Raw genomic sequence first — 27,549 nt, 5'->3', positions numbered from 1 at the left:
GTCTTGCAGCAGAAACGCTCTAGCACAGGTTGAGTTGAGGACCACTCCGATGAATTCTATCCTTTGTACCAGGACTAATGATTTTTCCTCGTTTATCAACAGGTCCAGAGCACGGCACGTGAGCTGTAGCACTAAGACGTCGTGCTGGACCTGAGACCTGGAGCGGCCCTTGATGAGTCAGTTGTCGAGGTACAGGTAAACCTGGATACCTCGCCGCCTGAGATAGGCTGCCACCACCGCCATGCATTTGGTAAACACCCTCGGAGCCGTAGCCAGGCCAAACAGGAGCACTGTGAACTAGTAGTGAGTGGGATCCACTGCAAAGCGTAGGAATTCTCTGGGCCCCTGGAATATCAATACATGGAAGCATGCATCTTTCAAATCGAGGGTGGCAGACCAGCCTCCTGGATCCAGGGAGGGAATGATGGAGGCCAGGGAGAACATGCAGAATTTCAACTTCTTGAGGTATCTGTTAAGGTCTCGCAGGTCCAGAATGTGTCTTAGACCCCCTGCCCTTGGCTTTAGGGATTAGAAAGTACCGGGAATAGACTCTCTTGCCCATGTATTCCTGAGGGACTTTCTCCACGGCCCCCACTTGCAGAAGGCCCTGAACCTCCTGCACAAGCAGTTGCTCATGAGAGGGGTCCCTGAAGAGGGACGAGGAAGGCAAGTGGGAGGGGGGAGAGAAAGAAACTAGAGGGTATAATCCTGCATCAGGGTGTTGAGGACCCAACGGTCCAAAGTTATAGAGACCCATGCAGGGAGGAAAGGCAAGCACCTCAGACAGCTACTATAAGGATCACTGATGGGCATCGGTTTTTTTAAGCGATCACAGGGTTTGAAGCCTGGGGATCGGGGCATGCCCCGCTCCTAGGCTGAGTCCCGTTCAGGACTAACTAATTAACTACACTAAGGGAAACTACTACCAACTTTTAACTATTTACAGAAAAAAGTTTGTCTCAACAAATTAAGAATGAGAAGGTTTGCCAAAGCAAGAGATGTTCCAGCACCATCACCGGTGGTAGGAAGAAACGGAGGGTGGGGGGAGCTGGCAGCACCCCTTATACCATGACATACAGGTGCCACTCCACAGAGCACCGGAGATGGTCTCCTACGGATACCCCTGAGGGAAAAACTTCCGGCACCAGTGCATGTGGCAAGCACACAAACCTACAATGGAATGGACATGAGCAAGCACTCGAAGAAGAAGGGGAGATAATTAGGTACAAATTGTTTGAGTAATCAGCAACAGGGTGAGAACAAATTCTGAAACACTCCAAGGGGCATCTCATGCAACTTCAGTAGATTAGCCATTTTTGAAAAAAACCAAACCCAAACTAACCCTAGTGCTGTGTTTGCTGGGGTCTCATGGAAAAGAGTATTGCTTAGCAGGAGTTACATTGTTCTGCTTTAGGAGTGATCCGATTTACATGAGATGTTGGACAGTAAATACAGAAACATTTCTTTGGCGCAGCAAGGGTTGATATGAAAGGCTTCCCATGTCTCCTGAATATCCCCACTGTATGTTAAGCCCTGCGATCACGCATATGTGCACACAGTTAATTGGAGTGTTACAGTATTAAAGCATTACACAAACAAACAGGGACAGTTTTCATAAGCTAGAAAATCCTCGAGTACGTTGTAATTAACCAGGCTTGTTAAACCTCTTAATAAGCAATAGATAGTAAGTGCCTATTGCCCCTGCACATGGCTGGTCTTTAGATAGAGGTGCAGAAATTAGGTATTCAAAAGTGAAATGAGTTAGGGGATCTCAGGTTAGTCTGCAAAAGAGTATTTAATATTCATTGTGATAAGGAGTCTGGTCTCAGGAAAGGCCAGAGTTGGGATCAACTCAAGAGCATTCCATAGATCACATTTTCCACATTGTGACTTTATTTCAAAACTATGTCTCAGTATACTCATGGCATGCTCCCCCCAGTCCGTACACTTTTGCTTCATCGGGTTTAATGTAGTGTGCTTTTGCCATAGTTGCACTTAGCATCACGGGAAGATCTTGGTGGAAGGAGGAATATTGTTTTGCTTAACAAGCTGGCACCTAGACCTCAGCTAAGGCTGGATGCTGGAATTTTCACTGGCACCCAACTTCCATAGGAGGGAACAGGTCAGAGTAAATCTGCAATTGACAAACAAGGAGTCCAGCAGTCTTCTGAGCATTCCTTAAATTGCTGTCTCCTGTGCTCAAGCCAATCACTGTGGGAGCCTGGAGAAGGAGGGCAAAGTGGCTTTATGAAACACTGAATCCATGCGAGCCAGCTAAATGCAGCTGCAGCTCTTCCATTCCATTTCCAGAGCTCACCTGGATTCTGTTTTAGCCCTTCTTGGTTCTTTTCAGTAACAAACCCAGTTGGGCCTGCTGCCTTGGATTCCAGTCCACACCCAGCATTTAGGAGTTTTTAAAGGTGATCTGCAAAGGAAGTTGAAAATTTGGTCCTATACTCATGCCCCCACCCTGTTTTTTCTTTGTTATGATGGATTCAAGAAGGCCTGAAAGGTTTTTGCCAAACCTTTTGTTATTCTTCTACTTTAGAAATAGCTGGCGTTTCAAGTCTGTTTTTCCCTGGCTGTTGCAGAGCTTGTTGCTGTAAGCCCTCACAACCTAACTGAAATGGAGGGATGTTGAGTCTCAGAACCTATGACATTTATCCCACCTATTAATTAGGCATTGTTACTAAATAGGTGTTAACAAAATCCAATGCAAAGCAAATGGGTTTTAGCTTTTCCTCTCTTGGCTCTTGTGGTGCATCATTTTACTACCTCTCCAGTCATCACTGAGTCTTCCAGAGCTGACACGATCTGAATTTCTAACGCGGGAGAACAAGGAGAGGGGGAAAAAGCAAACAAACACGTTTTGAAGGAAAACCCCCACCTTCCAGTCTCTCTCTCGACATCATAAAGAAGCAAAACAAAACAGAAATGAAAAGCAACGTCCTTTTTTTCAGGTCACCTTTAAAAGAAACATCCTTTGTTTGTGTGAATTTTAATGCTGGTGAGAAGTGCTGGAGAAAGTTCTGCATATGGAAGACCTCATTTTGTCCACAGGACACGACAAATGCAATACAAACTTCTCCCCCTGCATCCCTGACCTGGGGGAGACCACAACACAGTTTTCATGACCCACTCAGTCACTGGCCTCCGCTGCCTTCCAACAATGTAGTGGTGGGTTTTGTGACGTGGACACCTGCCCACAAAGAACTGGGCTGAGATCCACAACCTCAGTTCATATAGGCCACCAAGCAGCCACGTGATGGCAACAGCTTTCACCCACAACTGACCTGAGCCACATGGGAACTGGCAGCCCAGAAGTGAAAGCCTCTATCTCTCTTTTACCAATCTTGTGAGCCATCCAGTCCCTCAAAGCAAACCCTTTAGTCAAATAATCCTTGCACTGTGGCTCTGACCACACACTCTAATGTTCATAGAATATTAGGGTTGGAAGAGACCTCAGGAGGTCATCTAGTCCAATCCCCTGCTCAAAGCAGGACCAGCACCAACTAAATCATCCCAACCAAGGCTTTGTCAAGCCAGGCCTTAAAAACCTCTAAGGATGGACATTCAACCACCTGCCTAGGTAACCCATTCCAGTGCTTCACCACCCTCCTAGTGAAATAGTGTTTCCTTATATCCAACCTAGACCTCCCCCACTGTAACTTGAGACCACTGTTCCTTGTTCTGTCATCTGCCACCACTGAGAACAGCCTAGCTCCATCCTTTTCTGTTAACTCTTTTCTGTCCAGATACCACCCTGGTGATAACTGAGTCTGGAGACTCCCTCTTCTCATCCTAACCCCATCCCAAGCCAGTACAGCTGAGCTCTCCACGTCAGCACTGCTGCTGCGCTTGTTCTCTAGGGAATGCCTTTGGGCTCTGTCTAAGGCCAGCTGACGGTTATCACACCGAGAGAAGCAGCTGATTAGCTGCTGCTTTTTTGATACAATTGAAACGGCCAGCACATCAGAGAGCGTTATCTTTAGAAAGAGAGAGAGCCCAAAAGTAAAGGTTAAGAGGGCAGACAAAAAGTACTACCCATTCAAGATTTAGTATAATACATAATGGAATGTTCCCTGCCTGAGACCCTCTGCCTTTTCTTCAACTCTGGTGCTTGGTTTCATCTGTTGGGCTATAAATGATTCATGGACGTTTTTAAAAAAGTATCATGGAACTAAGTCAGAATCTGTACTTGGAGGATTGTAAGGCAGTCTGGTGCAGTGCTGAGTGGCTCCTGGGCCCTCTCTTTTCCTCCTGGGACAGGCCGCCCCTTTGTGGAGGAGGGGAGGAAGAAGTCCTCGGGGTTTGACATTTTTTTTCTCTGACATTGCAGGCTATTTGCTGGGCAGAGCTGCCTTCCTGCACCCCAGGCCTCAAAAGCTCATCACTGAGGACTCAAGCTCAGTCTGTTAGCAGCACAGGGAACAAACTACCTCCTGACATTCTCCCAACCTCAAGAACATCTCCCATCTCCACTGAATCATTACGGCAGCAAGTTACTCCTCCTCAAGGATGCATCACGGCTTCCCCAGTGTCCGATATTGACAGTGTTCCCTCTTTTCCCACGGGACAGCAGTAGTTTCTAAATATCTACCCCGGAACATCACAGACTCCCCCTGCGAGGGAGTTGAGAACTATTACATCCTACATATTATTACAAATGAGGAAACACAGGAGCAGAGACTTACCACTAGGTTACATGGTTATCTACTGGCAGAGCTGAGAAGAAAACCCAGGACTTCCAGTCTAGCCTACTACATCACACTCCTTTCGAAACCCAGCCCCTGATCTAGGAAAATCAACATCACCTCTAAGCCTGGCGATATTTACTGCTTTCTGAGCATGTGCCCATGCATACACTCCCTGCACCATGACTGAAAAACATCTACCTCACTTCTCACTCCAAACATCTGCCGTCCCAGTGAAGGAGATGGACCTTCCAAGACAGATTAGGTGTCTCTGCTCTATTACAGTGAACTGAGCATGGTGAAGCACCAAATCCTCATGGGGAGAGTCAGTCCTCATTCAAAAGAGAGGAGAAAATCAGCAGACAGAGAACCTATCCCTTACTCTGTTCATCCCAAAGAGGGGTTCAGCCAAGGATGGGTTTGGAAGCTAAGACCCCTCTTCCTTGTGTCACGCATGGATCCTGGAGGGAAGCAGAAAGGCTGAATACTCCCGTAATTCTGCTTGAGAGGGCCGACCCCAAGATCTCTCTTATTCTTCAGCGCTTTCAAGGGAATGAAAGAGCCCAGTGAGGCAGATTTCAGTCCACACTCTGGGTACATCTACACTGCACGTAAAGCTGTGTTTGAGCATAACCCACCTTGCGTCTAAACTGCAATTGTGCTAACCCAGGACTTGGATCCAGGGTCCCAGGACCCTGCAGGGCTAGAGTATCCAAGCTTGAGTTAAGCCAGGATCCAGGATCCAAACCCTATTGCTTTGCAGCGTAGGTGCAGCCCCGCTTAGTCAGTCGCAAGTATCCCACAATTCCATGGGACAACTTCCTTAGTCCTCTCTATCCCAACAGTCTGCAATCCACTCCATTGAAAATGGAAGTGACACCCCTTTTGCAAACAGCAGCAACAGCCCAGGTCAGCATTAACCCATCTTTCTGATCACCCATCTGCAAGAACACTATCAAAGAGCCTCCTGGGTTTGCAATGGAGAGTGAACTGATCAAACCCTTTGCAAAGCGAGCTGCTTCCTAGTAACATGCAGGGCGGGCAGTAAAGTTTTTCCACAGTGCACCACAGTCCTAGGGCTAGAGTGACCATATTTTGGGGGAGGGACAAGGCACTAGGGACACTGGGATACGATTACTTTGACTTGGGTCTGCATACTGCAGCGTGGACACCACAGCCCTAGGTTCGAGCATGGGTTAAAAAAGTTTTAACATAGCCTTAAAATGCAATGTAGATGCTCAAGCCCAGGGTTCCCTAATACAGGTCAGCTGACTCGAGTCCCACTAACCCTGGGCTTACACTGCAGTGTAGACATACCCACTGTCTCTTGCTGGCTGGGTACTACAGTTTCCCATGCTGTGGGTCTTAGTCCATACTACCTTAGAAAGATGGTGGCTTCTCTCCAGCTTTTGGCCAAGCTGTTGCACATCTCAGGCTGCTGGTGTTCCCTCTGTCTCCTAAAAGTGACCCCCTTTGTTGACAGAAGAAGTTTCCACTTCTCCGAAATCTGCTATCAATTCCAATTTGTGACATGTTTGGGAAACTCATGCCAACAGGGTTCAAGCTTGGGAGATGTCTGGAAGGGGAGTCTTAGAAGATAAACAGGATTAGATGCTTCAGATACTATGGTGATGAGGGTGATATAAGAACCTGAACAGAATAGAGCTCCCAAGAGTCACTCACAGATGAACAGGGTCAAGATAAACTGACTCTACGCATGGGAAGGAATTTTCCTCCAAGATGCATTGGCAGGGACCTTGTTGCCCTCTTCTGAAGCAATAAGTGTGGAGCTTCTGTTGGGTTCACGTAGCGAGGGTGTCATGAGAGTGCAAACGTGGCGTGTATATGTGGAATGGGGAATTGCTGGACCTTGGTTGTTTTCATCTTCTCCCATGTTTTTGACCATGTCCTGCCAGAGGAGGCACATGGTGTAGAGCAAGAAGCAGGTTCAGTTACTTTCCCCCATAGGTATCTGGTCCAGTCCTCCTGTTCACATCTTGACTCTCAGCTCAGTCAGGCTGATTCTTGCATTTTAAAGTTCTTTTTCACAGAGGAGGAAGTAGAACACCCCAGGCTAGATGGAAATCACACAGCCAGTACAAGTGTCTTATGACACATACTCGGCTGGGATCAGACAGAAGAAAAGGAGCATGAAGGTCATTTTTGTTTTTTTCTATTGCCAATGAAAATCAGGGACTGGCAGCACCACCTAGTATTAGACATTGTATTTCTATCCTTCTGCAAAGGCATGTTGGATAGTTTGGGACACCACACGCAACTCTGCCAATGTACCTCAATTCTGACCTGGTCCTGAACCCGGTCCTGAACCGCTAAATAGCCTTGCCAATGAACCTTAATCCTGATCTACAGCCTCAACCCACTGTTCCACATTTGGGTCCCCACACAGTTCCAATCCCGCAGCACTTTCTGCTACTGCAGTCCCAGACCCTTTCCTGGGCAGAAACTGACAATTTCTTTCGAGGCTGTCTGATGTTGACAGATGCCCATTATACACTGGGATCAGATCCACCAAACTCACTTTCGCTGTCGATTTAAGACAGATTTGAACTCAATGTGTCATAAATAGTAGCCTCCTGGAAAGTGAAAATTCAGCACTTACCTATCTCTTTAAAAGAGTTCCTTTCTCAATCGCCTGCAATGTCTGCATGCTGTCAGATGTGGTGTCTTTGGGGGATGAGTATCTTTGGAGTTATTCTGGCATTGCTGAGCATACACGCTATGCTTGAACACTTTAAAATGTGCAAACCTCTCTGGCACCAATTGATTGGGAAATGGGAAGCACAAGACAACTATGCAGTTACTGCTGCATTCTGTGGGGCATTGGATAGCACAGCATCAATCCAGGATTGGCTTTCATCTGCTTATGCGAATGTACAGCTGTTCCAAAGACCCTCAAAATATTGCCAGAAACTTATGGCAGCAAAACCAAAATGCATTCTTGATCCAAAATATCGCTGACTGCACTTACGTACCAGACACAAAGACCACACAGGAAGTTGCAAGCAGAAAAGCCACCTTTAACAGTTTGCCCAGCGTAACAAACTCACCTGTCATGATGTTTGGAACACCGGCACACCATTGGCATGTGGTCACTGTTATTATTTACTAGTGGTATTGCTATAGTGTCCACACCCAGGCTTCCATCGGGGTCAGGGCTCGGTACACACAGACCAGCAGCAATACAGCATCATGCATTCAACACATGTCCTGTTAGGATGACAGGCCGGCCCTAAAAGATGCTGCAGGACACTTTATTTCTCACCTAGTCAGCTCAAAGAGTGCGACCATTCTAATTTATTCATTTGGAAATAACCCCAGTAAAATCAGGGCAGGAGGCACGCAGCCCTAGTTTTACTTCTGTTTCTACGGGACTGACACTGCCTTTAATAGAGCTGGTCAAAAAGGTTAAAAAATAAAAATAAAAAAATCACAGTTGTTATCACTAAAAGCACAGATTTCAGGTGCATTCATAGGCTCCGATTCTTGTTACTCATGAGTATATGGACAGCTCACAGACATGCAGAAAAATATTCCTAAACCCCAAAACTGTTAGCACCAATGATTCTCTATCCAAAAATGTGTTACAAAACTTTGTTATCTACCAGTGTCATGGTTATAGGGCTAGCTGCACCCCTGCCCCTTTCAAGTCTCTCTGAATGCAGCCACCTCAGGTGTCAGGTCTCTTGCCCTACCTGTCTCAGGGTAAACTCTGGTGATTCTCCTATAATACCAATTGCCGATCACCCTGGATTTCGGGTACCTACCTTTCTTCCTTTCGGGAACCTTTGACCAGGGATACAATGACCAACAGCCTCTTAAAACAAAGAGGTTTTACTTAGCAGCTACAACAGAGCATTACACGAAAATGAATTAAAACAACCACCACCATCTTGTAATGGCAACCCAGGGTTAACTTCTTCAGCCATGCTGGCAGGCTCCAGTGTCTGAGTGCGACTCCCAGTCCAGGTCCCTCTGACTCCCCTAGAGAGCGTCTCTGACTGTCTCTATATCAACCACTCATCCCTCCCTTTGTCTTCCTGGGTTCTTTAGCAAGTGTACATGAGTCCTGCTCACTCCCCTTGTTCAGACCAGTTTGTGGGCTGCCCAGAGATCCAGCTAGAGCCATTAAGGCTACTGGCTCTGGTATTGTCTCTTAATGACTCTTAAGTGCAAGCTGTTAGGTGACTATTAGACCTGGCCTCCTTCTGCTTGCTACAGGTGGGTAGGCTCTGCTACCCAGACAGATCCCTAGGGTGAAATATCCATCCCCATATACGGTACAGAAACACCATGCTAGTGACTGACCCAGTACAGTAGTAGTAATTGTTAATAGCACCTTTACATTGGTCATCTTCACTATTTTCCTGTTTAAAAATGTTCAGTCATCCAATCAGAGAGCAGAAACAATACCGTGGACCAATCACACAACACAACAATGAATATTTGAAGCAAATTGTTCTAGAAAAAAGGCACAATGTGCTGAAAGGTATCCACTGAAACCATGGGGCAAATCCCTATGAATAACCCCATGTTCTCAGAAACCAGAATCAGGTCGCATATGAGTCACTAATCCCAAAATGAATCATTTAACCAGCTCTCACAATGAATTCCCTTGCTTTGTTCAGAACAACCAGGATTCGCACCTGCTGATTAGTCAGCAGTTACAGTTACTAGTTCAAAACTGATATCAAAGTTCAAAAATAATTGTCTTTGTACTTGACATTTTGCTTTAGTGCTGGAAAGATCATCATATTTACTTGTCAAGGAAATACTCTGCCATATATTTACCAGGGTGGGAGAACAGTTTTTTCAAAGTAAGAACTGAAATAAGTCTTAACCCAAAAATCAAATCAAGCCCTGGAAAAACTCAATTAACAGGGTGTTTTAGATTTCTGCTCTGCCGTTAGTCTTCCTGGCTTACAGTTGAGTCCTGGTCCCCGTGAAGTCAATAGCAAAGCACCCAGTGATTCGAACAAAAGCAGGAGGAGATCACTCACTGGATGGAAGCAAACATACCGAACTCCTATGAGTAAAGACCACTCTTGTGGTATATCCAAGTTGGTGAAATCCAGAACTAAACAGTTAATCAGGAGATAAATCTCCCATTCTGAGATTCCAGCAACACTAGAGAAGCTCGGCAACTGAACCTCTGAAAGGTCTTTATCTTGGCCTTCCTGCCACTTGTTTCTTTCCTGGCATTGAATGGTGAACAGTTCCTGTGTAAGGAAAGTGCTAAGGAGGGTAACCTAAATTTCTGACAGGTTTCAGAGTTGCAGCCGTGTTAGTCTGTATCCGCAAAAAGAACAGGAGTACTTGTGGCACCTTAGAGACTAACAAATTTATTTGAGCATAAGTTTTCGTGGGCTAAAACCCACTTCATCGGATGCATGCAGTGGAAAATACAGCAGGATATATATATATATTTCTGAGCATCTGACAGAATGAAATGGCCATATATTGGCTCAAATCCATCCTTGGGATAGAGCCACCAAAGCTAATAGAGTTACATCATGGATGGATATGAACCATTTTCTGTACAGCTCAATAAGAACACGGATGGTTGAAAACACAGCTGACTGAGAAGTGGTTACTCTGGGGAATTTAATGTACCACTAACCATCACGGCAACACTAAAGAGATTGTCGTAGCAGGAGTCTATTTACATGCAGAGCAGAAGCTCTAAACAATATGTTGGGAGCTCAGGATGCAGAGACAAGAGGGGATAAAGCCATGGAACTTGAGAGTTAGCCCAAAGAGCTGGAGGGTAGAGGAAAGGAGAACCTATTTCCCCTTTAAAGTGGCTGCATTCATTTTCCTGTGACTTGTTAAACTTTTCTGTCAATTGATCAGCGCCTGGAGGCATCGGTAAATATCGAGGTAACAAGGACTCCTTGGCTCATTACTTAAGCCACAGCCGGAACGGTTCAAAGCGTTAAGCAAAAATGAAGTCGCCCTTCATTGATCTCTTTTGCGCGCTCCTTTCTCGGCTCCTTCAAGCCTGTGTTTAAAGCTTGACTGCTGTATCGAGGGCTCTTTATCCTCTGCTGACACCAGGGCTTACCTTGTGAGATCTGCAGCTTGCACTGGGTACAAATCGAAATGGAGGGATGATGCTCCACTGCAGTTAGCTGACAGAGGTAGGGGTTCCTTTGCAGCTTGCCCTGTCCCTGCCCAGTGGACAAAGGAGGAGGCTGGGAGCATGGAGAACTTAGGGGCGGGATGGGGGAAGGAAGCAAGTAGCGGGGCTTTCTTGAAAGGAGCTTTATTGGTTTCTCTGGTATGGCGTGCTGATCAGTGCTAATGGCCTCCTAGATCAACAAAACAGTAGTCAGAGTTTCTGAGTTCGCCCTGTGCAGTTTGGGGAAACAGAGCTGGACAGAGTGCAGGCAAGTGCCTGTGAAAGCTTCCTGAGCATGCTCTGCCAGCAGCGCAGTCCTGACCTGCGCCACCCTCTCCTGTTCCACACAGCTCTGCCTATGCACCTCAGTCTTGGCCAGACTCATTTTACATAGAAGCTTACCTGGCCACTAGCTCACATGACTGATGTCTCAGTAACCATGAAGTCCTAATACAAGTCTTAGTGATCCGCCACCAGGTACAAAAACCCCCAAACCCACCAGCAAGCACAATGAGAACCCCTGCTGCTTCTTTCAAGCACTAAGACACAACTATGCCTGCTTATCTGGGGTTCACAGTTTCCAAAATATATTGAGGTCATGGGAATTCAGATGCTTGGAGAAATCAGCTTCCATGGACATGCAAGGCGGGTGGACTGAAGACTGACCATAACTGGGCCATAATGCCAGGCTACAGTAATCGATGATCAGGTCCTGGCTGGCAGCATTACTGATCTGTGAACCCCAACCAGGGTACTGGCACACTGGGCAAAGGGAAAGATTGGGGTGAGCTCCCATTGGCTGCATGCTTCCAGCACGCCTGGGGGAAGTTGGGGGTATGGCACCCAGTGCAGCATTGAGTTGGTCAGCCTCTGTTTGAGGTTGTGAATCATGCCCACTCCCCTCAGAGGAGCACATCCCCTCCTCTCTAGATACACTGGCACGGGACCTGGAATGGGAGAGAGCCTGAAGGGCACCCTGGGCTCAACAAGACCTTTTTGCTGTCAAACCCAGCACCCATTCACCAGGCACAGAGATACTGTAATTAGAAGCACAGGCAGAAACCTGCTCATGGCGCCCGTACAATGAGTGTGTTTGAAAGTCAGCTCAGGACATGAGAGAGGCAGACTGATGCCAGACCATGGAACCTTATTTTGCTCACTGGGGGCCAGTGAGAGACCATCAGAACTTCCTCGGGCCTTTTCAGGAGAGTTACAGTGAAACCGCTCCTGCAACATCCCACTGCTGTCAGTTCCAATATCTCCCATCCAGCACCGTTCTGGAGCTTCTCCCCTCCTTTTGCATACGCACACATGGACACGGACAGGTTGGTGTGGTGGCGGTGAGAGCGTTATGAAAATGACAACTCCCACTGACAGCCTCATAGGCAAAGCTGTCACCATCTCTCCCATTTACCAAGCCTGACAGTTCATGGAGAGTCTCAACTCAAGCCCTCGGGCAGCTGAGACATTTGTCTTAGACAAAGATGGGGAAAAAGGCTGAGTAAAACAAAGTTACCTTCATCCCCACTCTACACGCCATTCGCAGCTGTCAGCTTAACGGGATAGCTCTTCCGGATGCAGGATCCTTGTTGGGACATCTGCTCTGGCACATGCACGTGTAGAGCTGAGGCAAGCTTCAGAGACCCAGATAAAACGATGAGCTAAGCGCCACCACTCATTCCTCTGTCCTCCAGCAAAGGAGCCCGTCTTTGTAAGCCCTTAAATTGCCTGTTGGCCTGCTGTGTCCCAGAGAGGGAGATCATTGGAGATAAGTGCTGCTGGGTGGCTGGAAATCACTAGCTATTCAGACACGTAGTCAGCAGAGCCGCAGTTCTATGAGAAGACCGGCCTCCCAACCAACATGGGTGACAGAGCCAAGCATCAGAGCTGAGCACTTTTCACACCAGAACAGCAAATTCCCCTCCCAACCAAAAACCTGTACCCAGAACGCATAATTAAGCGGTAAAGTATGGGAGGCGTCAGTTTCACCTTTTCTTTATTTTGTCTTCAAAGAACAGACCTGATGCAGGTGTTTCGTTAGAAAATAAAGTGTTTATTAAGAAACTAGACATTGAACACCCCTATAGTCTCTGTGAAAAAGGGATTGTCCCATTTCCATAGCACAAGATGATAGTTATGGCAAGATAAGAATGCTCGGGAATGGAGGACTCTCACTGACAGGAAATGAGGTAATGATTTACAATAATTAAAAAAAAAATCCTTAGATTTGCTACTTAAAGCCACCAAATGCAAATGACTGCGACCGGCTGTCATTTTCAGCAGTGAGGAACCAGAGACTTTTAGTTGGTGTTTAAATAACTGAGACATCAATCACAGTGGGGAGAACTGTTTTAAATTTTTCCGCACGGTCGGGGGGACAACTTCTGAGCAGAGATGGGCCTGAGCTGCAAAATTCTACAGTCCTCCAACAGGGCGTTTGAAGACAAGGCTCTGGGTCAGGCCCACATATCTCTAAGTCTGACACATACAGTTGAGAGCAGAATCCCCTGAGCAATGCAAGGGGAGAGGACTACGAGGCTGAGCAGTTCATCCTGAACAAGACATCCCCAAATGGGATGGGCGAATTTCAGAATAAGGGGAGTTCAGTTTGGACAAGCACCCAGCTGTTAGCTGCTTTTGTGAAGCATCTCCTAACTCTCTGAATCTTCAAAATCAAGGTGGAAATAATGAAAGCAACAGGTCATCTCCTCGTACTTTTCCCACCTCTCTTGCTCCAATTTGGGCTGGAAATTTCATGAGATATTACCCTTCAGTTCAAGTTTTGGTTGTGGGTCCTTATGTGATCCGCACTGAATTCTCCCAATTCTAATGCAGCTGCCACTTCATGTGTATGCATCAATTTAAAACAAACTGCCACCATTTCTCTTCTATTATACGTCACATTTTTATGCATGAGAACCACTAAAAGAAGCAAGAGAATGGAATGTTCAGTGGAGCATCCCTGTGTGGAGTTCGAGAACATTCCTGCAATCTCCAGGAATGTTCCACACGTGACACTTGTGAAGGGCAGGATGACAATGGAACATCCCGTTCTTACACTTCTGCTCAATGCTGGCTGAGGGGGAACCTTCTCACTTCCCAATGGCAGCAACCTATTAGGGCTGGTGATGCTAAACATCGTCTCAGGCCATGGAGGGAGGCAAGCAAGTTAACTGACTGGTGAGGGAGCTCACAGTTTGCAACTCCTGCCAGAAAGGGATCTGACCAAACCTGGATCCTCCTCCTTGAAAACCTGCCTCATGTTTATAGGTTTTCAGTGGTGTCTGTGAGCACATCTTCCTTTCCCATACACACTCTCTCCAGAGTATCCAAGGAGAGACCCATCCCAGGCCAGTCCAGATTGTGAGTTGCCGTTAAGGCAGTCGTCTTCTCGTGAGGGTAGGATCAAAGGTTTTATTTTTCCATCTGAGAGGCTGAGGATGGAGTAAGGCAAGAGAAAAAAAAAACATACAAATATTGACCAGAGAACAGGATCAATATTTCTGTTTATGCCACCGAAGAAGCAACAGAATGTTTATTTTTCATCCCCTTCAGTTTGTCTGCCTTGAGCTGATCGTTCTGTGTACATGACTGGATTACACTACATCTCTACCTCAGTGAGGAAGGAGGGGAGGGAAAAAGGCCCATGGGTTCACTGACTGCGGAAGGATGTGTCTGATATGCTTTTTCACTTGGCTTACTGCCCTAGTCCTGGCAAGGTCACCAACCCTCCTACACCACTGATGTTCCATCCAGGTGGGAAGTCCAGGAACCTCCTCAGATAAAGCTCATCATTCCAGCAGTAGGGAGAGACCAAAGCACAACAATGATATGGTCAGCTCCAAAGAGCTGTTCTAACACACACAAAAGAGAAAAGCCTCCTAGGACAGTTGTATGTCAAAAATAACCACATTCTCTCCTGTCAGAGAAGTAAGATTTTTATTCCTGCCCATCTTCACTTTCAACATCATTTTCTGTGCAAAAACTGGGAGCAGAGGGCTTCCTTTGTTCTTACCAAGAGTCTTCGCTCTGCATTAGTGTCTTCCAGGATCTCACATCTCCGCTCGCCCTGGGAGACCTCCCATGGTGTTGCTACAAGAAAAGGTGATGGCGACATTCGCTGGGTGTTGTGAAGACACAAGCTTACAAGGAGAACTCCAAGCAAGGAGGACATGACTAACAGTATCAGTTTGGTTGTTTCAAGCAAAAGTGCAATTATTTACTGTGTCATTAGAATGACTCCTTTAAATTGGGCTTTAAATTTTCTTTATTTGCTCTCATTGTGGCTGTGGGGCCTTGCAGGAACATCTAACAAACACAGCGACTATTGGAGGAAAAGAACAACCCTGATATCTGGTGACAGACAACCACATGTTTCGGTTGGCTTTAACGTGTGTACCGACGGGGCTGCAGAGTCCTACTAGGAGAAGGCCTTGATCCGTACAGAGCACGCTCACTGCTTCCCACCGCTCTGAGGACACAGCCTATAAACTTGGCATCAAAACAGGGACCTTTAAGGAGTTTTTAAAAGCCATGACGTCCTTTGCTGAAATAAACACTGACATCCTCAACATAGATGCCTTGGTTAAGAGGTTTGGAATGTCCAGGGAGGCTTATTGGATTCAACATAATTTCTCTGAAACCTAAAAGAAAAACAAAAAACAGAAAAAAGAAAAAAGCAAAATAAAGTAAACGAAAAAACAAAAAAGAGCAAAACTAGAAAAAAAGAGAGAGATACCGACACACATATAATTATTTAAAAAGAATCAAACGAATAACCAGCAAACGGCTGTAGCTAAATTAAAGTCAAACTGCCCTCTCTTTGCTGGGCTTAGCTGGCTATCTCAGTCCATAAGGGAAAGACAGAGGCTTCAGGAGGTACATGATTGTGACAGGGAAGAGTGGTGGTGCGACAGAACAAGGAGGGAGGTGGTGGAATCTCCTTCCTTTGGGGTTTTTAAGGTCAGGCTTGACAAAGCCCTGGCTGGGATGATTTAGTTGGGGATTGGTCCTGCTTTGAGCAGGGGGTTGGACTAGATGACCTCCTGAGGTCCCTTCCAACTGTGATATTCTATGATTCTAAGTGCTCTGTGAACTATTTTCCCAACAGATTCACATTAGTTAGAGATGGTATAGGCCTATTAGTTCACACCTAGTCCATCTCCTGTGGGGGGAAGCGGAGGGGGGGGGGATCTCCCTGCTGCGGTGTCCCCAGTCTAGTTTCGAAAAGCTAAAGCACAAGAGCTCCCGCTACTATTCCTCTGACAACCTTTCACAGCCTCATTGATTTTATTGCCCAGCCTGTCCCCTCAGTCTCAAGGGCTATACTCTGAGGGGATCACTTGTACGTGGATTGCCTCCTTCCCGCCTGGAAGGGTAATCTGTGGGTCTAGGGTCTGCCCTGGTCAGGTCAGAAGGAAGAGAGTGTGGGACAGGGAATGCCTACTTCATCCCTCCTTCAGTCCCAAGGCGTCTACCAGGCAAAACCAGCAGCCTGGGATTGTCATTTCTGCACAGTGCTTCCTCCCTGGGCAGGCTCAGCCTCCGAAGGTCCCTACTACTGTGACTCCAATGGAGCCACCATCACCAGGTTTGTCCTATTCCAGGCGCTAGGGGGAGCTAACCTCATCTGTTCCTGATGGAACAATGTGGGGGAATCTCCATGGGTGAAACCTGGTGATTTCCTGTTCCAGAGCCCTCTCCTGTGAATCTGAACAAGGGTGGGCGGGCACGTTCTGGGTCACTGTTAGGACACTTTTCCAATGGTCATCCTAAACTTTGCTTTGCTTAGTTCTACCCCTCTGATGTCTAGCCCCATGTACCTCCCTCTTTGGTGCTTACACCTGCAGGTACTTGCAAAGAATTCCCGTGTCTGCCCTTCCACTGTCATCTAGCCGAGCCAATTTTTCAATTCTTTCTGTGGACTCCCATTGATAATATTCCTGTAACACGGAGGCAGCCACAATGGAATGAGATGGGCAGGAGCGAGGATGGTCGATGTCGTCGGAGGTAGGTAGTTCCTGAGCTACCGCTGAGTTGCTGTCAATGAAGCTTGGGCAAAGAGGGTGCAAAAGTAGCTTAGAGGCCATCTTTCGTGCTTTCCTAATCCTAGGTCCATCAGGCTGCCAGTCTGGTCGATAATGACCATTAATGCTGCCTCAGGCTCATATATCTATACCAGCTACTCCTGAACAGTTCCAGCAGCTGGGAATCACTGGGATACCTTTGCCCTACCTGAAGGGTGCAAGTGCTGCTCTAGCCACTCTACACAACTCAAGGATTCCCCTGGGCAGGGAATCCTCAAACCAACTGCTGAAGCCAGGTTTGGGGCTGCTACTACCAGAGCAGCCAGTGTGCAGAGGAGAACCTATCCCTTTGATTGCAACATGCAGGGTGACCTCTACTTGATAAGACACGAAAGGGACAGGAACAGATGGTCTGTGCTCACTAAACCCTGAATCCAAGCCAGACAGCAAAAAATCATCTCTTTTAATTGTAAAATGCAGTTCTACCCTGAAAAGCACCTTTATAAAACTGGCCCCTTCTTCCTCATCGGATCCCTGCATGCATGTAGCAGTCAGATCTGCTGGCTTTGCAGACAAAAATAATTTTAACTATCTGTTATTGCTGTTGGCCTTGCAGAATCGACATGTCTTTGGGACAGTGAGCTAGATTCAATTATCATAACCAAAACTGTTAACCAAGTTCCAGCAGCAGAATCTTCATTCCTGGTGAGAAAGATCCCAGCTTGGCTGACAGTTAGAAACGAATGTGTAAACTGAGCACACTTATTATCAGAGTCATTGGCAGACAATAAACATGGCACCCCGGAATGGCATTTTTACCCAGTCACTTTTCAGAGTATAACTGCACTTTAAATTCACTGGCGGATGGCTGGAGGAGTCAACTTTCAACAAAAGCAAGTGTCTCTGCAGAGTTCTGGTCTCTGCTTTATTTTATTGCAAAACCAGTGTGTGCAGCAGACCCAAAGCCTGCTAGGTACCAAGACCCTCAAGCAAGAGGCACATGAAAAATCAGCCAGGCCAGGAGTTGGAAAGTCCTAGGGCTTCATTCAATTAGCATCCATCAGTGGTAAGATCTGTCAGCACAGCTGGAGGCTTCAAAGGTCTCCATGGACGATAAATAAAAGAGCAAGAATGCTGGGTCTGCATGGGATGGGAGCCAATTTGGGTCTGATAGGTGGCATGTGCCTCTTACTGGGAGACAATGTGAGGTGTGCTGGGGTGGAAGTCCATGTTTCCCAAGGATTAGGGTATTGAGCAGACCTACAAATGATCTGGCAAAAAATGAGATACTGTCCAGTACTCTTTTATGGCGTTTAATTGTTGCCTTTTACTCTCTCTTGTTTGTAAAATCCTCAGAGAAGTTGCAAAACTATATTCCTTTTCTGGCAGATTTTGCTCTTTTTCAACTATTCCTCTCCCACTCTGCAGTCCTCTACCCTGTTCTGTTTCATATGGATCAGAAACTAAGATGGCTTTTGCTAGGTTTTCTTCTTTGTTGTCATATGTTAGATGGATGATGTCCTCAGTGATGTCTAGGGTTGGAATGGGTGAATCTCAAAAGATTCAGAGATGGGATAAGCATCAGCTTTACTGGCCGAACCATTAGCTCCTGCAAAACTGGATTGGAAATCTCATGAAAAGAGGATTTCTGGCACCTTCTGCTTTTGGAGCAGGCTGGGGAAATCTTGAAACAGTTCTTCTTGTGAAGTTCTCACTCGGTACAGTACCAGCTGGAAAATGGGAGGAAAACACTCCAATATATTGGTAACTAGTGACCAGCCAGGCATTTCAAAGCCTTGTGGAAAATCGGACTCTAAGAACAGGCAACACTTCAGGATGAGGGTGATTGTTCCTCACCCCTTTGCCCATCACTAGTCTATGGAGAGCAGTTTAATAATAAACCACCCTTCTTAATGGTCATGTGATTGTACTGGAGCAAATGCATAGAGAGTTTTGGCTGCTGGTGAGGGAGGAAAGGGGCTCAGATCTGGCTTGTACATTACTAGATGCAAGGCGGTCTAACATCTTGGGGAGGGCAGGATCGGATGGAGCACTTGTCCTAAGCAATCTGGGACGGGGTAGCTGCTGAAAAGAGAGTTGGATTGAGGGCGTCTGTCCCAGGGATACGTAATCACCCTTCCTCTTGACTTAGCCATTTACCTTCTCATCCTCCTTGACTCTCCCTAGTTTCTGCTCTGGCCTTTAAACAGCTTCCAGCACCTTTTGCTACTTTAAAAGGGAACCCAGAGCCCAGCCTCCTCCCGGTTGGGTCCCTGTAGTACACTAACTGTCTGCCTCTCACTCTGCCAACATTTTACAGTGCAATCCAGCCTGGGGCTTTTCAAACGCTGGATTCCCCCAGGTCACATGAGGAATGGGCAGGTGGTGCCGCAAAGGGCGGGTAGGCCCAGGTAATTATATAGAAAATGGCACGTCGTCAGCTAGGGCACTAGCAGTTCAGACACAGTTGTGGGAACTGTTTGCAAGTGAACCTCCGCCTGCTGGCTGGGTGGAAGCTGTTTTCACTGCAGCAGCATAGGCTGCGGTGCGCGCAGCACGGGCTACGGTGACTCTGTGTTTCTTTCTCGGGAAAGAGAGGTAGTGCCAAATTAACAACAGCTATTTAGAACCGGGAGGAGAATCTCCAGCAAATTGCAGCTGCGCTAACCTCACTCATATTTAAGGCCTAAACTACTTGATAGCGTTCCCACTCCTGCCCTTCTCATGTTACACTAGAACCTGTAACATAGGCAAGAACAACCCGGGGTCCGGGTATCTTTTATAGCTCTCCGTAGGAGGAGTGCTCCTCGGAATGACATCCGAGAAGACAAGAGATGGGAGTGCTGTTTGGTGCCATCCAGTCTAGTCGATGTACCGGAGCCAGTGGAAGATGGTTCACAACAGTCTGTGTGTTCAGGGTTAGGAGAGTCGCTTGTACATCCTGACGGGGGAAAGCCCCATGAAGTTCATCATGCCCTGGAACTTGTGAACGCTCTGGGAGACATTCAGCCTCAGGGCTATGCTTTAGAGGCGAGGGCTCCTTCAGGAGCCCCCCCCCCCCACTTTCAGGGGACCAGCAACTACAATTCCAGCCACAGCGGATCAACAGAAAGTGAACCAAGGTGCTGCTTTCCCTTCTCCCGCAAGACTGGAGCCATGCTGCCTTCTCTGCACTCCAAGCTAAAGCCACGGGGCCTGATTTTCCTCTCATCTTCTCCCGTGTTACAAACTCCCCAACTTCAAGGGAGTTACTACTGATTTTCACCAGCATGACAGAGAAGAATTAGGCCCCTGGAAGAGCTTCACTGGGGCGGTCTAATATCAAGTCAGCGTTAGAGTGGAACCAACCCCATTTAACAGCTTCAGAATGGGTCCTGGGAGCTAGTGAACATCCCTATTGGAAAGGCAGCATCACTTTTCACTGCCTCAGTCAATTCCCCTTGTCCCTGGGGCTTGACTCTTGGGGAACATTTGCATGGAAACAGGATCTCTGTCCATGAGCAGCAGCTTCACCTTTTACTGCTGTTTATTCTCCCTGGGCTCGAGGAGAGCTGCCTGAACAAACAACTCCCACTTACCTCAAGGGGAGCTGAAATTGCCTAACACCTCTCCGGCTTAGGCGCCAGCTGAAGTTATAACCCTCCATTTGTGGCATCTCTGGCATCTCCACAGGAACCAACTGTGATGTCACAATCAGAGGATCATGACCTCGGTTGGGGATGTGTGGAATAAAGAGCAGAAGCAGATAAAGCACAAAGATCCTGTTTTCATACAGATTTTTCTCATTCTTAAAACACAGAGGAAGAGAAATACTGAAAACACCCAACAACTACGCAGGAGTCTTTGTGAAGAAAGCAGTGTTCACAGCTTTCCATTTGGTGTCCACAGTATCTTTAAGACTCTGTGTCAGACTCATTAAACCTTTGCTCAGAAGAATTCCCGTATCCAGAATATTTCTGCTGTTGCCTCCATTTATCTGAGACATTTCCATATTAGCTGGGATCACAAGTTTGTTTTCTCTGGAACTCCTTTGTGGATGGAGTGGTTCCAAGATACTAAATGCTGTAGCTGGATAGCCTAAAAGGCAGAGATCCAAGATTTCCCCATCACTCCCCCTCTCCTTAAGAAAAGCCCCTGAAGCAGAAAGGGAAAGTGTTTACCAGGATGGAAAAAAGCATGAATTTGAGAGAAAGTGTGTGACAGAAATAAAAAGACCACTTTGAGCTCTGTTACAACCATGTCAAGGTTGCTACAACATATGCAGGTGCTCTGTGTTTTGCTCCTGACACTCCCATGTCATCAAAGATTAGAGCCAGACTCTTCCCCCCTCCCCCTCCCCCTCCCCCCCCAATGCACTGTGATGCAGCTATTTAAAGCTACTCAGAGACCCAGTGCATGATGGAACTCAGCCAGATCAGTTAGGCCTCCCTGTCCCCAGATTTGTTTTCATTAGACTGAAGTCAGTGTATGTGGGATTGCTTGGAGGGGGGAGGACTGGGTACCCACCGGTTTCACCCACGATGCACAAAGTTTAGTGTTTCAGTCTTCTTTCAGTCAGATAGGGTCAGACTTGTAACGTTCAGGAGAAAGGCTCTTGATCTGTGAAGTACACAGGGCAGCATATCCTGCCTGTCCAAACAACCAAAGCAATGCAAGGTGTGCAGCAAACCGCTCATTGGATATATTAGTGATGAAAAACAAATAACCCTGAACTCAGGAATTGATTTTAAAACACTCTATGGATTTGCTCCAGCTGATATCATGAGCTTCATCTCTCTCTACTCTCCCCATCCCTGTCTCTTCCCACAGTTGTGTCACTACTTTCTGCAAAAGCCTTCTCCTCTGCAGCTCCAGTTCACAGAAGGAACCATCTCTAGTATCTTTCCACCTAACTGACTCTCCATTTCTTTTTGACATTGCTCTGTCTCAGCTTCTCTCCCCTCTGCTCTTACACTCCCCAAAGCATTAGGGACCCTGTCTGAGAGATACTATATTGCAGCATAATACATTATTGTCACACATTTGATTTTTAAATATATTCTTTTGCCATCTTTACATCTGCCCCTAGACTACTACTGACTTGAGAACCAGGCATCTTTTCAAAAGAGCTTCTCAGCTCTTCTGCAGCAATCCCCGGTTTGCCTAGCAGGTCGGTCCGTGGTGTTGGTGCTGTTCTTACATGACTCAGTTCTCCAACTGCTTCAAGTGGAAATTGTTTATACTGAGTTGTTGGAATCATAAACCAATATGCCTAGGAATTAGAGCCCATTGGGAAGGAATCCTGGTCGGCTGTTTTTAACTAAATAGGTTATTTAATTGGTGTTTAATACAAATCATGGAGTGGCTGATCTACCAGTGCCATAGACTAGGAAGTCAAAGAGACAACCCATAAAGGAAACCCTCCAGTTAGGATAACAGCTATCACATGATACATTTCTCTTTAATCTCAAAGGGCTTTACAAACTTTAGCTTGCTAAGCCTCACCATTCCTCTGGAAGGCAGGAGCTGTTTTAACCATTATGCCGGTGGGGAAACTGAGGCACAAAGAAGGGACGTGACCTGTCCAAGATAGCAGAGAGAGTCAGTGAGAGAGATGGAACATAACCAAGAGTCCTGACTCCCATTCCCTTGCCCTGACCACTAGATAACACTCTCACGAGTTACTATCGGTGGGTGCAAAGCTCAGCCTGCCCCCTTTGGACTAATGACAGAAGTGGCTGGCATGGCATAATACGAGACACAAAGGAGGATACATGTTTGCAGGTGGCACTGAACTAGGAAGCACCAATTTGCTGACCCACTCCCAGATCCCCAACCCTTCAATAGCTGAGTTTACTGCAGACAAATCAGTAGGGGGATGACAGCACACAGCTAAAGGAGATATATGTGCTGGAGAGAAAAATCCTCCATCTCTGCAGCCCAGGATACGTGGGACCTCTCATGTCTCTACCCCTAAGGCCTCCATCCGGATTCCCAGATGGACAAGGAAGGAGCAGAAGAGAGACTGAAGCACAAGATAGTCTCTCATTGGTTTAAGTCCTTTCCTCCAGACATCTGCTCCAGCATTGCCTCCTATAGCCTGGAAAGGACATAACTGTTCTCAAGGAATCCAAGCAGCGATACCAGCCTGAGAGTCCTGGAGCCAATGTCCTGGAGCTTTTAAAACAATGATGGAAACTGGTGCTTTAAGAGTGAAGGGAACCTGGTGTTTGTCTCTACAGAGTGGTTCTAAATAGGAACAGAAATTGCTGCGGGCAGGAGAATGCAGAAGAGCAGAGGGGCTAGTGTAATAGGAGTTTGTTATTTTTAAGCCATTAGGCAGTTACGCGGACAAGCGTTATTACCCTTCACAGAGCACATCTCCAGCTCTTCCACTCTGCAGATCATTTTGTAAAAGAAGGAATCTACCATGGATTCGTTACCCCTGTCAATTCCCCACTATCTGGTTCTCAAAAAGTTTCCTTGTGAAGAAAAACAACAGTCAGACAAGAAACAAGTATCTTCCAAAGGGTTAAATGGGGAGGGCTTCTATCCCCCACCTTTGTGGCACAGAGCAGCATGCCCTCTGAACAACACTCAAATCATTACACAAACAAGGGTACAAAATGTCCAGTACTTCCCTCAAAGAAAGACACCCGCAGTCCCCACAGGGTGTTCAGGAACCCAGGCCTGTACTGGGAACATGCTGCTCCCAAGGAATAATCCTAGGCATTCCCGATAGCCCCAAGTGAATGAGGCAGGCGTCATATGACTCACGCTACAGAGGAAGGCATGGCAGAATGCACTCAAAGCCCTGAATGTTTGTGGGTATAAGGTATAAAAGGCAGGATGGCTCTTTCTCCCCCTAGCAGAGCAGAGAGAGTCAGGAAAGTGGAAAGGAGACAAGGGCTGGGGGGCCCCAGGCAGTCTGCTTTGCAGGGAGTAAGAAGGGATGGCGACCGATGCATGAGACGCCCCTCCCTGCACCCTAGGGATGGTCAGCACAGGGTAGCTAGGGAAGGCCCAGCACACCAGTGCGGGGTTGAAAATGAGGGCCAGGGGCTGAAATGCTCAGTGGGCTGAAAGCATTTGGCTGCCTCATTTGGGGTTTTCTTTTTTTGAGGAGGACAAAGGTACCTTTCCTGCAAACTTTTCCTGTCAGTAGCCTGGTTGTGAATCTTTGTGCTGCAGCTTTTGGCAGTCAGCTCTGAGCCTCATGAATCCAGCCCTTGCCTGACCCAGTTTTACTTTGAGTCCAAAACTAACTTCCCTCTGTCCCCCGCCCTCCAAGTCACATAAATGCACGATGGGTTTAAAGCACTTCAGCCAGATCTCATTTCACACCATGTAATTCCGCGCAAGGCTTTGTAGCCGTCTGCCCTACTTGTGTCACAAGCAAGTGGCGCTCACATATCAATCGCCATGGAGGAGGAACGATCCATAGGAGAGAAGAGGATGCGCTCACCCGGGGTCAGTACGGGCAGGCGTTGGGACAGGATAACTCACTAAAATACAACTGTCCAGAACCCCGCCCCCCCACTACTCAGAGTAGTGAGTGTGCGTGGGATGAGTGATACAGAACGGTTGTGCATGTGTGAGAGTGTGTGTGGTGGGTGTGTTTGTGTGAGTCCATTGGGTGTGCAAGCACGTGATAGGGACAAGCAAGTGACACAAAGTATGTGACATGTATGGGAGTGATAGTGAGTGTGGCAGGGTGGAGTTTTGTTGTACATGTGACTGTATGCCTGAGCAACACAGAAAGCATCAGTGTGAGACTGTGTAAGTGGATGATGTGTGTGTGGATGGCACAGAAAGGGTGAGGCCATCAGGAGGGTGTGAGGTTGGTGAGCATATGATGTGGGTATGAAGAGGCACGCGACATGCGAATGCATGTGTCACTGTGAGCATGTTGCAGGTGAACTTTTACTACAACAGCTTTTAACAGAAGTCTTTCTAAATGACCAGCAGTGGTTAGAAAAGGAGCTATGGGAATCCTTAGTCTAACCAGGGGAACTAGAGGACATGGCGTAATCATGTGCACTACAGTCATGCTAATTAAAGGCACCCAGAAGAGTTGGGAGAGAAACGCCAAATGGTTCTCACTCCGCTGCCTTGTCACTTCGGCTCCCGTCAGCCCTAAGAAGGACGATCCTAACAAAGTCAGACTTGGCACAACAGAGACAGTTCTAACAGTTAACACACTGAGGTCTCTTTGTGCAGTGGGCACAAAGCCAGAGGAGCAGTGATGGCGGCATACCAGACCAGGCAATAGGTTTCTTTACACTGGCAGCCAAAGGACGCCCAAAGTGCCCTCCGCTCCCCACAAAGCGCTGAGGTTTCAACTTCACTTCCCACAAGCACAGCAACTGGTTACAAGCATGATCGTTATGTCTAAAATACAACCCGTACCCAGAAACCTGTTCTTTTCCTTCCACCCACTCGGTGCTGCTGGGTCACGCCAGTGTTTCCGCAACAGCTTTATTACAGCTGCTCAGCACAGATGGCCACCACGGGCTGTCAGGGAAGTGCAGTGCCTAGGCTTGTACTCAGGGATCCCAGATCACTGGGAGACCTTGAAGGGCATGTCTACACAGCATTTTGGAGTGAAGCTCCCAGTCTGGGCCGATAGACTTGGGCCAACGGGGCTCGTGCTCATACTCTAAAACCAGCTCTGCGGACAGCGCTTTGAAGTTGTGGCTCAGGCTGGATCCAGGGCTCTGACGCCTAGGGAAGAGGGGTGGGCTTCAGAGCCAAGCTCCAGATTGAGCTGCAACTTCAAAGCACTGTCCGCACCGCTATTTGTAGAGGGCTAGCGTGAGCCTGGCTAGCCCATGTCTATTGAACCGGGCTGGCAGGCTCACTGCATACTGCCATGTAGACATACCCGAATGTGCTACGTCCTTGTCTACATTATGGGAACTCTGCAAAAGTCTCCAAAGATGGGGTCAGCTCTGCTGGTATTAGCAGCAGTGTGCACCTTACAATAAACAAGGGAGCATTTGAACCACAGCGTAATACAATGTTAATCAACACAGTGCTCAAAACCCCAACTCTTGACATGTCAACACTACAAAATTATGTGCATACAGCCACCACAGTTATTAAACTGCTTGTGTGTGCATGCTTGGCTCCTTGGGTAGGCGGTGCGCAACCTCACCAGGAGCGCTTGTATCAATTGTATTGTCAGCGTGGGGCATTATGGGACAGCTCCTGGAGGCCAGGATCAGTCAGTGTAAACAACGCAATGTCTGCACTGAGACCGTATTGACCTAATTACATTGGCTGTGACTTTATGCCGCTCGGAGTGGTGGTGTTACTAAATTGGCGTAGAGAGGCACTTATGTTGAAGGGAGACAAATTTAAGTGAAGACAATTCCACAGCTGGGTCGACGTCGACCTTACCATGTTGCGTAGACCAGGCCTAAGTCTTCTACTATGGGGAGTGCTACTGAACTGGCAAAAGCACTATGGGAAATTCTGCAAAAAGGGCAAAGTTTAAAGCTCTGTAGGAAGGAAAAGAACTAACAGCTTTATCTGAGTACCCTTCCCAGACCTGAAGGAGAGCCCTGCTGAGATTGAAAGCTTGTCTCTTTTACCAAGAGAAGTTGGTCCAGTAAAAGATATTACCTCACCCACTTCATCTGTCTCAGCTTTACTGAGCCCAGACAGGCAGCCTGGAAGTTTTTATAGAACTGACTGAATGTTCCCATGCACTGTGACTTCTTCAGGAACCATTACTACTACAGTGTTTCTAAAGCCTGTTGGGGCTCTTCCGCGGATGTTACCAGTTAATTTAACCTCATCTGAGCAAGGCATTCCCAAGACACAATTGGTAAACCCTGCCTTCCCCTGTAATAGGATCAACCGAAAAATGCCCATGACAATCAAATCACCAGCCCATTACACGACAGTCTCTTTCTCTTCAAAAAGAAATCCGATTTTCTCCCCCAAAGAGCTGTTTGCGAGTGATGTGGACAAGCTCCTGGTTCGGATCCTTTCTCAAGTGGCACAGATATGGATTTGGCTGCAGCAGCCTGGGCACCAGGAATGAATGATGCACGGAGGAGGTGGGACAGCACAACACCAAATGCTACCAAACCACTCTGATTGGGTAGCAGCTTTCCTCAATGGCTTGTTTGTTAATCAACAGGTCCATTAACACTGAGCAAATGCCTCGCTAATGGACACCCACAGGATCACAGGCTGCACTATTTGTGTACAGCTCCTTTCACTGGTTCACCCTAAAGATCAGCAAGGAAACGAGGAAGGATGTGAAATTTCTGCAGGAAAAGCATTCCATCGCAGATACTCTGTTTACTGCATCGAGTCAGTAACTGTATGGAAGTCTCCTCTTAAAGAGACTTCATATCGAGACTTCACATCTGACTCTCTGATGAAAGAATATTTCAGTATGGAGAATAAGTAACAGGAACTGCCTTAATGGATCAGCCTGCAGGTCTATCAGATCTGGTGTCTTGCCATCAAGGATCACACAACTAGTCAATATTCAACCTGCAGTCCCACTACCTGCAATTACGGATCACTCCATAATTCTGTCTTGTCTACTATTCCACCTTCTGCCATTATAGATTGCTCAAATGGTCCATCCAGCCCAATAGCCTGCCTCTTCCCATTACGTCTAACAACACTGGACTCCAGCAGCAGCACTGGACTCCAGCACTGGACTCCAGCAGCATGTCTTGTGCCATGC

The 27,549-nt window shown here is 47.2% G+C and overlaps 1 protein-coding gene across 6 annotated transcripts in view; it reads right to left on the bottom strand.

Annotated features, from left to right (window-relative positions):
• NTRK3 (neurotrophic receptor tyrosine kinase 3) overlaps nucleotides 1-27,549 on the bottom strand; it is a 455,727-nt gene that overhangs the window by 74,932 nt on the left and 353,246 nt on the right. Inside the window, exon 13 of one of the 6 annotated variants that reach the window (XM_073304186.2) lies at nucleotides 12,877-15,476. The exons of 4 other annotated variants lie outside the window; for them this stretch is intronic. In XM_073304186.2, the coding sequence (XP_073160287.1) occupies nucleotides 15,358-15,476 (119 nt within the window). In that variant the 3' untranslated portion in view covers nucleotides 12,877-15,357. Of the gene's footprint in view, nucleotides 1-12,876; nucleotides 15,477-27,549 lie in introns of those variants that run through there. One more of the 6 variants, XM_073304184.1, reaches the window with a different exon arrangement.

The sequence above is a fragment of the Lepidochelys kempii genome, chromosome 10, assembly GCF_965140285.1.
Source record: "Lepidochelys kempii isolate rLepKem1 chromosome 10, rLepKem1.hap1, whole genome shotgun sequence".
NCBI classification, from domain to species: domain Eukaryota; kingdom Metazoa; phylum Chordata; order Testudines; family Cheloniidae; genus Lepidochelys; species Lepidochelys kempii.
This window is presented reverse-complemented; position numbering and strand designations above follow the sequence as displayed.